This window comes from Heptranchias perlo, chromosome 16 (assembly GCF_035084215.1).
Source record: "Heptranchias perlo isolate sHepPer1 chromosome 16, sHepPer1.hap1, whole genome shotgun sequence".
NCBI classification, from domain to species: domain Eukaryota; kingdom Metazoa; phylum Chordata; class Chondrichthyes; order Hexanchiformes; family Hexanchidae; genus Heptranchias; species Heptranchias perlo.
In genome coordinates, this window is record NC_090340.1 from 22,894,027 (window position 1) to 22,906,322 (window position 12,296).

The 12,296-nt window shown below is 41.8% G+C and overlaps 1 protein-coding gene across 2 annotated transcripts in view; it reads left to right on the forward strand.

The window, feature by feature from the left end:
• slc9a5 (solute carrier family 9 member A5) overlaps positions 1–12,296 on the forward strand; it is a 253,177-nt gene that overhangs the window by 163,930 nt on the left and 76,951 nt on the right. For both annotated transcript variants that reach the window (XM_067997800.1, XM_067997801.1), the window contains exons 8-9: positions 8,427–8,516; positions 9,831–9,901. In XM_067997800.1, the coding sequence (XP_067853901.1) occupies positions 8,427–8,516; positions 9,831–9,901 (161 nt within the window). The remainder of the gene's footprint in view (positions 1–8,426; positions 8,517–9,830; positions 9,902–12,296) is intronic.

The window sequence follows — 12,296 nt, forward strand, 5'->3', positions numbered from 1 at the left end:
CCATCTCTCCAGCCGCGCATTCATCTGCTGTATCCTCCGATTTCTATACTTGCTAGCACATGGTACCGGGAGTAATCTGGAGATTATTACCTTTGAGATCCTGCTTCTTAATCTCTTTTCTAACTCCTTAAAATCAGCCTGCAGGACTTCATCCCTCTTTCTACCTATGTCGTTGGTACCAATAAGGACCACAATTTCACCGCCCCCCCCGAATGTTCTGCAGCCGTTCAATGACATCCTTGACCCTGGCACCAGGGAGGCAACATACCATCCTGGAATCACGTCTCCCCGGCCGCAGAAACGCCTTCCTGCTCCCCTAACTATGGAATCCCCTATCACTATTGCTATCCTGACCTTTCTCCTCTCCGCCCCCCCCCCGGTACAGCTGAGCCATCCATGGTGCTATGGTCTTGGCTCTGGCTGCACTCCGCAGAGGAACCCTCTCCCTCACCAATATTCAGAACTGGTCCTCCTTGTCTGTCTGCAGTCACCCAGTCCCTCTCTTCCTGCACTCCCTTAAGCTGCGGGGTAACCTGGGCGACAAGTTGAAATAAAGAAGGAACGAAAGACTTGCATTTATATAGCACCTTTCACAATTTCAGGACGTCCCCAAAGCGCTTTACAGCCAATGAAGTACTTTTGAAGTGTAGTCAATGTTGTAATGTAGGAAACGTGACAGCTAATTTGCACGCAGCAAGGTCCCACAAATAGCAATTAAATAAATTAACAAATCATCTGATTTAGTGATGTTGATTGAGGGATGAATATTGGACAGGACAGTCCCCTTCTCCTGTTCGGAATAGTGCCATGGGATCTATTATGTTCACCTGAGAGGGCAGGCGGGGCCTTGATTTAACATCTCATTCGAAACACAGCACCTCCGATAGTGTAGCGCTCCCTCGGTACTGCACTGGAGTTTCGACCTAGATTTTATGCTTCAGTCTCTGGAGTGGGACATAAACCCATAACCTTCTGACTCAGAGCCGAGAGTGCTCCCACTGATGCACGACTGACACCTAAAAATCTACTCCTGTGTTTCATAACACCTTCAGAAATTACACGGTAGTGTTACCACATCAGTGGAGGACGCAGGTTGAGCTCCTGATCTCAGACAGACTGTTAGAGAGGCAGTGAGTGAAACTAGGCACCTGACCTTGGAGAGAATAAAGGAAAATCATAAAGAAAGTCATCTCAAGGATCCTGTTGCTATCCTCCCAGCAGCCAGATCAGAGCAGGATTGGTTCGGGAGTAACTGATTGGTGGTATGTGGCCTAGGGAGACCAAGTGAACTGGAGAAAGGATTTGATACTCTTACAAAATAAAAAGCACACACATGAGCACACAACTGCAAGGAATCTCCATCCTCTTTCAAGCTCAATGATGCATCAACTTCCTCGCCACAAAATTTGCTTTCGACTATTTCATTTGGGATTCTAAGTTATGAAGAAAGGCTCATGGAACTGAACCAGATTTAAATTAAGAGAAAAATTCACAGGAGAAATGAACCAGGCCTTTAATGTGATCAAAACCTTATATACTGTAGATGTAAGTAGGTTATTTAATTCGACTCATTAATGCAGAACTAGAGGACACAAGTGCAAAGTTAACAAACCTCAAACAAAGCCAGGATTTAAAGAACTCTCCCCTTTCCCTGAAGAATAGTAGATGTAGAATGAACGGTTCGCATTATGTCAATTAACTACTTTCAAAAAGAGGTAGATAAATATATAGTTAAGAACAAGGCCGAAGATTATAAAGATATGGGCACAGATTATTAAATTACGCTGCAGATGCAACTGGGCAAGACTGAACAATGTCCATGAGTGGGGCAAATTGTACATGTCCTATAGAAGGAAGGAGCATTATTGTTTGAATGTCCTCTTATCCCGTGCTTTCTATCATTCTCAACGGTTTGGCGAAGAGGTGGCACCTCATCCTGCATATATTGGTAAAAAGGATGGCTTATCAGAGATCTGAGACACTTTCTCTGGGCAAAAAATACATCTCATCAGTATTACTCTCCAAATTGTATTGAAGTGTAATAGCATTTTATTTTAAATTTGCAAAACACTTACCTTATTTTGTTTCACCTGTACAGTATGTTTGTGATTTGTTTTATTTCAGCCAGAATCTTGACATCCAGCAAGTGTGTATAAAGCAGTGGTATCATATTCTTTGTTCAAGGAATTGGTTTGTGTGGTTTGAACAAAAATATCAAATGTATCTCAAATGGGTTCTCGTTTATTCTTTTCAATGCTGTTTTTGAATAGAGTCATTCCTTTGAAATTCTGGTGCTACTGTCTTCATATCTGGGCACATGTTGAGGGTTCTCATCCAGTCTCATGGGGCCTTCAGGCGACACCTCCTTTTAATACTTCATTAATTAATTGTATAGTTACTGATCGTTTTACAGTGTATTGGTGTGCACTGAGGTATCAAATTCACTTCTGGAGGTAGAGTAGCTGAGGTGAGATTGGAATACAATCCCATCATGTCACAATTTCCCCACAACAGATCTGTACTCTGTGGATAGCTCTGTGTTTTTTGACAATATTGTTTGTTCCCTTGAGGTATTTATGGGCTGTTCAAGGGTATCCATAAAAAGGCCGATGATCCACCATGCTTCTGTTCTGACAATGGCATAACATCTTTGATTTACATATATATTAGTCGATCTCCCTCTCCCGTGACATTGCACATGGAGAGGCAAAGTAAAGTGGGGTTAGAGGTCGGGGGATAATTAGACCATGGCATGGAGACATGTCCCCATACATTTTCTCTTTACTTTTATATTTCCAGTTGGCAGTGTCTCTGCGGGGATAGGATGTTATTACAATTGTGATGAGCATACATTGGCAGTTTCCATTATAAATATAGATATAGGAATTTATAATGGGAAAATAGTTGACAGGAAGCGTGCACAGATGTAACATTTTTAATATACTGCTGGTTGACCTCCCATGGCGTAGGAAGTCCAGACCAAGTGTAGACTTCAGGTGAAGTGGGGTTAGAGGACAGGTGATAATTGGGCCACGGCATCCAGGTGTTATTCAGTCCCTATTTTGAAGTCATACATTCTGTCCTTGTTTTTATATTTCCTATGTTCACATTTATAATGGAAACTACCTATGTAAACTTGTTATGGCAGAGCGTCCATAAAAGGGAGGGTGCAATTACATGAAAAAGATGTTCATGAGAAAGCTGAAAAATTAACGCTGGAGGTTGATCCTCACCCATCTTGATAGCTGCCACCATCATTGTCATTCCCCTTCCACTTCCCCACCCACCCCGTCCCCCCCCCCCCCATCCCCCCACAGGGCCTTAGGCTCTTCTCTTACAATGGCGGCTCACTGGAGTTTGCGATTCTCTTTCCCTGATAGTTGTCAGGGAAGTGAAAGCTCAAGGACCAGTAGGCCATCATGGTAAAGTCTATCAAGAGCTAATAATGGCAGTGGCCGCAACTGGGGGAGGTTTTCCGTTTAAGCGAGACACCCATGCTGGCCAGCTATCATGAAGGTTCACCGGACACAAACGCAACATCAGAATGGCGCCCGCTCAAGAAATAACACAATCGGGAGACTTGAGCAGGTTGCCATGGGAGACACACTAGCGAGCCACAAATAGAACATGGGAAGACTCAGCGGGAAGGTGCAAGGGCCTCCAAAACCAGCCGATTATTAAACTGTTTCATTATAAAGACCAATAGTTCACATCCTAAGATATTAAATTTTAAATATACGTTCTTTCAATTTTTTATCCAAAAATTAATGTAAAGCTTCAATCTGACCTTGAGAGTTTAAGAAAAATCAAGATAGCAGCTGAGCTGGCACAGACAGCTCAACAGAAAGTTCTCTACAGTCACCTGCGATTTCATAGTCAGTGTGACAAGTTCACCCAGGCAAAATATATGTTAAATATGGACATGGGGAAATGTTGACATACGTGACAAAAATGTGATAACAGGAAGTCAATTGGAAGTGCGTGCAGACATACATATATATAATAAAAATAGCCATTCCTCCTTGGCCTTGCATCTAGGGAGGTCAGGCCTAGTGTAGTCTCCAGATTAAGCAGGTTTAGAGGGTAGGAGGGATAATTGGACCAAGTCGGGTAAGGAGACGAATGGAAGGGGGAGGGGGTGAGCTGATATTGCTGATACTGTTAATGGTTCCCTCCCCTCAGGTACTGTCCTCCCCTTCAAATCTGCCGTCATCACCCCCATCCCCTCAAAAAACCCACCCTTGATCCCTCTGTCCTTGCAAACTACCGCCCATCTCCAACCTCCCTTTCCTCTCCAAAGTCCTTGAACGTGTTGTCGCCTCCCAAATCCGTGCCCATCTTTCCCACAACTCCATGTTTGAATCCCTCCAATCAGGTTTCCGCCCCTGCCACTGTACTGGAACGGCCCTTATCAAAGTCACAAATGACATCCTATGTGACTGTGACCGTAGTAAACTATCCCTCCTCATCCTTCTCGACCTGTCTGCAGCCTTTGACAGGGTTGACCGCACCATCCTCCTCCACCACCTCTCCTCCGTTGTCCAGCTGGGCGGGACTGCGCTCGCCTGGTTCCATTCTTACCTATCCAGTTGTAGCCAGAGAATCACCTCCTATTTCTCAACTACATGCTGCCCCTCGGCGACATCGTACGAAAACACAACAGCAGATTGCAATGCTGATGATACCCAGGTCTACATCGCAACCACCTCCCTTGACCTCTCCAGTGTCTCTCATTTGTCACACTGCTTATCCGACCTCCAGTACTGGATGAGCAAAAATTGTCTCCCACTAAATATTGGCATGGGGCAGGGTTGAAAAGTGCCTCTGTTGAGGGGATGAAATGTGACTCAATGAGGGTGAACAAGGCAGAAAACTGTCTGTGAGAGGGAGCTTGGAGGGCAGGGGCTGAAAGATGCCTCACTGGGAGTGGGGGAGATTGGGGTTAAAAGTGCCTCTTGGGGGTGGCTGCCAAGGGCCTCACAAAAGGAGTTGGAGGGGAGAAGTATGCAAGCTGCCTCAGCAGTGGGGACGGGGGATGGGGGTGACAGGAGGAATGGAAATTTCCTCGTCTTGGGGGTGGGGAGTGAGAGTGAGGACTAAGTAGTGCAACATCGGGACATGAGGCTACAGAGTGCTGTGGGATAGATCAAGGGAAGCTGCGGCAAAAATAGGCGTGTGCACCCGGTAGATTAAAGTGATGGACAAGTGGACTGAGTGCTTTTCTTGTTCAGTTGGTTGGAGGAAGGCAGTACTGCACTACCGCTGGACATGTTTTCAATGTTTACAGTGACTGCTCTGATATGGTTAGCGTGGAAAACAATTCACTCTTGTGAGCAGCACTTCGGAGCCTGTGTATTTACATTTTCCAAGGAACAGATTCATGTCAAGCATCAAAGATACAGACACATTATGCACAAAATTGAAATACAGTACTTTGGTTTAATCGCAATGTAATGATGTAGAAAGTATTGTATAGATTAAAAATGTACTTGACTTCAGCCATCAGCTCACCTATACATTTTTGCCCAATTGTGTTTTATTTCTGATGTTCATTATTGAGCAAAAAAATCTGCAGTTAGTTTCCACTGTGGGTCTGTGCACCAGACTAATGAATCTCCATAGAAACAAACAAAAATAGGCATCTGGTATATTGCAATTAGCTCTGCAAACTAAATGCATTAATTAGGTGATGGAAAGGGCAGATGAGTGAGCATCTTTTTGTGGGTTTATTGTCCTGTTAGCAACATACAGGTCTGACCTTTGATGAAAGTGAAATTTGCACAAAATAACAAAAAGCCTTATTAAAGTTCCATTTGCCTCAGGGTTTTTCTGGCAGATGACAGCATAAAGCAGTCAGGTGTCTATTGTCAGTTCCAGTGCCTCTTTGGAGGCCCTGTCATGTTGCAGACAAATGAGTCACTGAAATGATTCAGTGATCAGTCAAAACTAAAATAGCTGTTTTCTACATGACTTAACTCGTGATGGCACTGAATATAAAGGAGATTCTGAATCTGATATTTTTTTCTTCCCTTTCTCCTCGAGGCACTGACCCATACTGGGGTACGGTTCCCAGGCACAGACATCTTATAGTGCCTTACCCAAGTGGTCATTCGAAGAATGTGAGCCCTGGACAATGACTATTCAGTCATGGAAGACATTACAGCTAAGCCTGTACCGATCCTCATCAGGCGTCCACATGAGCAGTTTCCCGCAGGGGTCCTTGGATAGTAAAAAAAAAAGACAGGATATCCTGGTTGGGTTTTTTTGTCCTTTAACGAGCCCTTGGGTTCTGAGGTTAATTGTAATGCCCCCTTACTGCCAATCTGGGTAAGATCAACTCAACACAAACTAGTGATCAAACCAAGGACCTACCTCCCTGATCTCAATGTGTCATTTACTCACCAAGCCGTCAGGTATATTTTAACCCTGATGATTCTTTTACATTTATTTTTTAATGTTGTTTTGAAGGTTTGATCGTGATACCTTATTATTTCATTAATTTCACTATCCAGCCAGGTTAAGAAAAGCTACCATTATTCTGGTTGATTCCCCTGTCATTCAGAAAAAGCTTTTAGCACTTCAAAAACTGAAGTAGCATTTTACAGCAGTAAAGTTGCACATTTTGCATCACAGTAAAACAGTTTTGGCTTTGTAACAGCACAAAATTGTGCCAAAACGGTTTCAGTTTGCATTTCCGTGTTAGCTGTGAGACCTGTGAGCTCCAGGACGTCATTTCACACCACTTGGGCTTCACACCAGTATAACTACAACCAAAGAATTACATAGAATTTTACGGAATCTTACAACACCAGGTTATAGTCCAACAAATTTATTTTAAAATCACAAGCTTTCGGAGATTATCCCCTTCGTCAGGTGAATGAGTGAAAAGGTTCTCAAATCGCATATCTTATACTAGGCTGGGACAGCATCACACCAATCAAAAGGTGTTGTTGTTATTCAAACAGACCAGTCACGGAGAACAGCACGTCCCAGTATACTGGATATACATTGTGTCAATTATACAGACAGACAGAAAGAAACCCAAATGGCAGAGAGAGAGAGAGGGAATATTAAAAATATTTAATATTCTGTTTGGATAACAACGACACCTTTTGATTGGTGTGATGCTGTCCCGGCCTAGTATAAGATATGCGATTTGAGAACCTTTTCACTCATTCACCTGACGAAGGGGATAATCTCCGAAAGCTTGTGATTTTAAAATAAATTTGTTGGACTATAACCGGGTGTTGTAAGATTCCTTACATTTGTCCACCCCAGTCCATCACCGGCATCTCCACATCATAGAATTTTACAGCACAGAAACAGGCCATTCGGCCCAACAGGTCTGTGCCAGTGTTTATGCTCCACAGGAGTCTACTCTCACCTTACTTCATCTCACCCGATCAACATATCCTTCTATTCCTTTCACCCTTATCTAACTTCCCCTTAAATGCATCTATACTAATCACCTCAACTAGTCCATGTGATAGCACTTTCCACATTCTCACCACTCTCTGAGTAAAGAAGTTTCTCCTGAACCAATGCAAAGTTAACCTTTTAAACTATAATTTTAATCATTAAGAGGATTCTACCGGGTGCCTGTAAATTTGTAATGTTAGTAAAGAGCAAACAAAAATGGTACCTCCTCAGTAACATTAAAAAAAACGCCACCAGCAACGGGACGCTGGTTAACAGCGTATTCCGCGTGTGTAAATACACAAAGTGCAGTGTTCTGCTTTCTCAGGATCTGATGGTGGTGTGAAGCTTGCAGTATTATTCTAGACTGTTAAATCACACTGTTCTGGAATCAAACCGGTATTTGCAGTGCAACTAAGGCAGCTGTGAACGTTAATGATTTGGCTCTGAATGTGGCAGGACCACAGCAGTGGGGCCTTTCTTTACATTATCTGCATTCAGTCAGTTTATATGGAACTTACTTCTTACAGTAACAGTTCACCACCATTTGGGTCCAAAGAAAGGATAGCCTTTCAATTTTAGTAACTTGAGACTTTCTCTGGAACCAGTGGCTAACTGTTTATAACATCTCACTGAGTTAATCGGGTACACATCATCACATCCAACTTTGTGCCTCATGAGTTTCCTCAGTTTTCGGTTAAACTGCTCAGAATATCTCACTTAGATAAAGAAGTCTCTGTGATACACAGACTATGTGAGCAAATGGTTCAATAATGTACAGTAACTTACCGTTAAAAACTAGGGGGGTGAATTTGGTCTTGGGCAGTTGCATAAAACGGACGATAGCGAATTGGCAGTCAGCGGAAAAGAACGTCGGCTGTAAAATGGTCTGATTCATTATCGCTTCCACACAAGACCGTTATCACCACCCCTCCCCCCAATTGTTTTGATCAATATGGTGTATGTCCAAGCACTTCTGTTCAAATGCTTCTCTACATTTTATTTTCCAGGGCTTGACTATCAAACCTCTTGTTAAATGGCTGAAAGTAAAGCGGAGTGATCATCACAAGCCAACACTTAATGAAGAGTTACATGAACGTGTAGGTATTCAGCACCTGCTCCTTTTTCTTCCAAAAACCCTACAATTTTGTTGTTGTGAATTCTATTTGTCACCCGTTAATTCAAAAATAACCTCTTTTTCTTTCAGTCTTGCTGGCCATTGACCTTAATCCTCTGTTGTTACAAGTACATGTTGTCACAGTCACTGACTCCCAACCCACCAACCAGTACATGTACATTGGCACATAGGCAGTCCCTTTACTGATAATCTGCCTTATTGACTCCACTTCGTTTTGCACCATGCATGTCAGCCAGTTAGTTGGGGAACAAACACGATCGATCCATCCAGAGAAAAGCTCCAATGAACGTTTTCCTTCCTGATCTTTCTCAGTAACTGTCCTCCTAACCGTGAAGGCGTGGGTTAGATATCCATCGTGCTATAGACTTGAAGGTACAACGTTGAGGAATCTTGCCGCATTTTGTTAAATTGAATAACCGTACAGTTTAAATTTAACAAATTTGCGGATCTCTAATGTATTATCTTTCAGATGTTATGGACTGGATTTACTATTGGACAGAACTTAACCCTGTTTATTTTATCTGATGTAAGGACGTCTGTGGACCGGCAGGAGGGAGGAGGGGCTAACATGGTGTGCATTTTCAAAAGAAGATGACAAAGAGGATACAGGACATTACAGATCTATTATTCTTCAATATCATGCAAAATAATTGATCAGTTCAAACTTGAGGATCATCTGGATGATAGCAGCCAAAGTGGTCTCAGAAGGAAAAGATGGTGCCTGATCAATTTCCTTGACTTTGTTGAGGAGGTGACATTCCAAGTGGGAAGCCCTATGATACGGTGTATCTAGACTCCCCAAAGGCATTTGATAAAGTTCTGTATAACAGGCTATTAGTTAAGGTCAAAGCTGTGTTGATTCAGATCAGTGGTGCCCGAACAGCTAATCGCCTCAGATGCTACATGTAACTGCAAGTAACTGGCATTGGTTGAGATCCACAAACTAATTTTTTCCATGTTTGTGGTTTATCGATGTATTAAACAGAGCCTTCTCTGTCACTATGGGAACACACTGTTAATCTAAGACAGTCTTAGCATATTATGTTTCTTTAATGTTACTACATTTATGTTTTGTTTGTAGTGGGTCCACATCATTAACGGGATTATTTACAGTTAAGACTGTTGCTCCTGAATGTTGCAACCGCTTCCTGCTTCTATAGTCATTCTCTGGTCATTCGGCTCACGGGGGATTCATTTTGATTTGTGGCCATTTATTCATCGGCAGCAGGCTCATGCTTGGAAATCTGACACCATTTTCCGCTTCTTATTTTCAAAGGCTTTTGACCACATTCTGGCAGCTGTAGAAGATATTGTAGGTCGCCATGGTTACCATTATTGGCGAGACAAGTGAGTAACAAGCTAAACGCCAAATTTACATGAATTTCTATTCAGTCAACCCAAGTAAGGAAAGGTGGCTGTATGAAAGCTTTGGAATTATTTTTCTTATAAATGGTATTTTACTGTAAATTATTCTTTTGTGGAGATAGATCTCTTGTGAACCTATAATGCAACAGAACTACATTGCTTTTGATTCAGTATTTGTCAATGCATCATCATTATTTCTCTGAGTTGGATTTTTCAAATAATTATCTGTTTGTTAATGGTCCATCCTCCTACCTGAGTTGTGTATGTGTAAAGATCTCTGATTCTTAACTTTCACATTTTTGAAACAAGAACATTTCTTATTGTTGACTGCCATGGTTCTGCAACTGAATGTCACATTTGCTGCTGGTGTAGCTAATCATTTTTTTAAAAATTGGCTCTTTTAAAAAAATAATTAATTATAACAAATAGACAAGCTACCTTCCTATTAAAGGATCAGTTCCTTTTAATGTGCAAAATTTGTTTGTTTAAGGGTAAAGGCATTTTTCCTAAGAAGAATAAGGCTTTTTGTTTTTTTCAGAAACGTGTATTTATATAGTTTTCACGATCTCCCAAAGCGCTTCACAGCCAATGAATTACTTTTCGAATTGTAGTCACTGTTGTAACGTAAGGAACAAATAGTTTTGCGAGAACCTCCGTGTATTGCAAGAGGTGATGCAAAAGAACTTGCAGAGCATGATTTTGTAGAAGGCAGATATTCAAGGACACACAGTGGCCTGAAAGATGCACAGGTTGTCCAGCAATGCAGACAACAGCCTGTTTACCTCTTGACCAGAAGGTTCCTGGTTTGGGTGCTGTAAGTGGCCATATTTGAATCTGCCAGCTGCTCACTGAGTGGTTAGACCAAACTCCTGCTGGAGCTGAGGTCTTCCATTGGGAGAGATGACCTCATTTTGGTCACCCTGTTACAATCAAACCTCATGTTGGCTGGTTGTGGAGTGTTGTCAATGGTGAAATCTGAGGCCGAGACCAATTTGAACCCAGGCCAATACTTTCAGTAGGACGAGGACATGTGGTGGAAAAGAAGCTGCTGAGGAGAGAAAATGAGAGACAACATCTTTTTAATTTTGGATGAGACGTGAAACTGAGGCCTTGTCTGCCCATGGCAATATTTAGTAGAAGAGAAGAGGAGTTTTCCCTGGTTCTGGCCAATATTTATCCCTCAACCAACATCACCAAAACAGATGACCTGGTTATTATCACATTGCTGTTTGTGGGACCTTGCAGTATGCAAATTGGCTATTGTGTTTCCTACATTACAACGGTGACTACACTTCAAAAGTATGTCATTGGCTGTAAAGCGCTTTGGGACGTCCTGAGGTTGTGATAGGTGCTATATAAATGCGCGTCCTTTCTTTCTACTGCCTCCAGATGGACCAAAAATTTCAACAGGCAGAAAAAGGGGCAGGCCCATTGTAATTAGGTCCTGCCCCAATTTCCATATAGTGTTAGTACGACAAAAACACAGAAGAAATTGCAAAGTATAATACAGGGATTAAATTATGGGACATAGCAGCTTTAAACTGAGAACAAATTATTTTAAAACAGGAAAGCTAACAAGTCTAGAAATTATTGTTGAAAATATTAATACTTTTGTATTACATTCCTCTATCCATTATTTTAACACACTCGTTTATTTTAAATTAGTTAACACCTCCGCTAAAGTAGCAGACAGAGGGCATTATAAGAATTAAATAAGCATTTGTCCATTAGTAATGCCAACAGTAATTTCCATAATTTCTAACACAGAATGGCCCTAGATATGAATTTCACATTGTACGAATTACCTTTCAGTATTTATGTATTATAAATGTATGGAGATCAGTCGTGCTCTATTAAAGTGTAATTCAGGGTTACATATAAAATTGTATTAGGGGATAACATATCCCCTGCTCCTATTTAAATGTATTAGGAGATTACATATTGACCAGTCCTATCAAATTGCATTAGGAGATTACATATCTCCTACTCCTATTTAAATGTATTAAGGGACAACGTGAGATGATTTAATAGGACTAGACAATATTTAATCGAATCACCTCAGGTGTACTTGTGCACACCCAACTGACTGGCTTCAAGGCAAATATTAGTATTCCCAGCACCTCCATTGCTGAATGTTGAAGGCCGTCTGAAAAAGAGGAGTAAAAACAAAATAAATGTACAAAAACGGAGGATTTTTAAAAAAATAAAGGAGTGAAGTTCACATCGATAGGACGTATTGCTATTTTAATTCTACTAGTAGATTTCCTGCAGCATTGCTCGCAGGCTAAGCACTCGGAGTAAGTGGGAGTGTGAGGTCAAGAGCGAGCTTGAGTACAAAGTGCAGAGTGGAATGAGGCAAGTAGGAGAATGGGTGGCA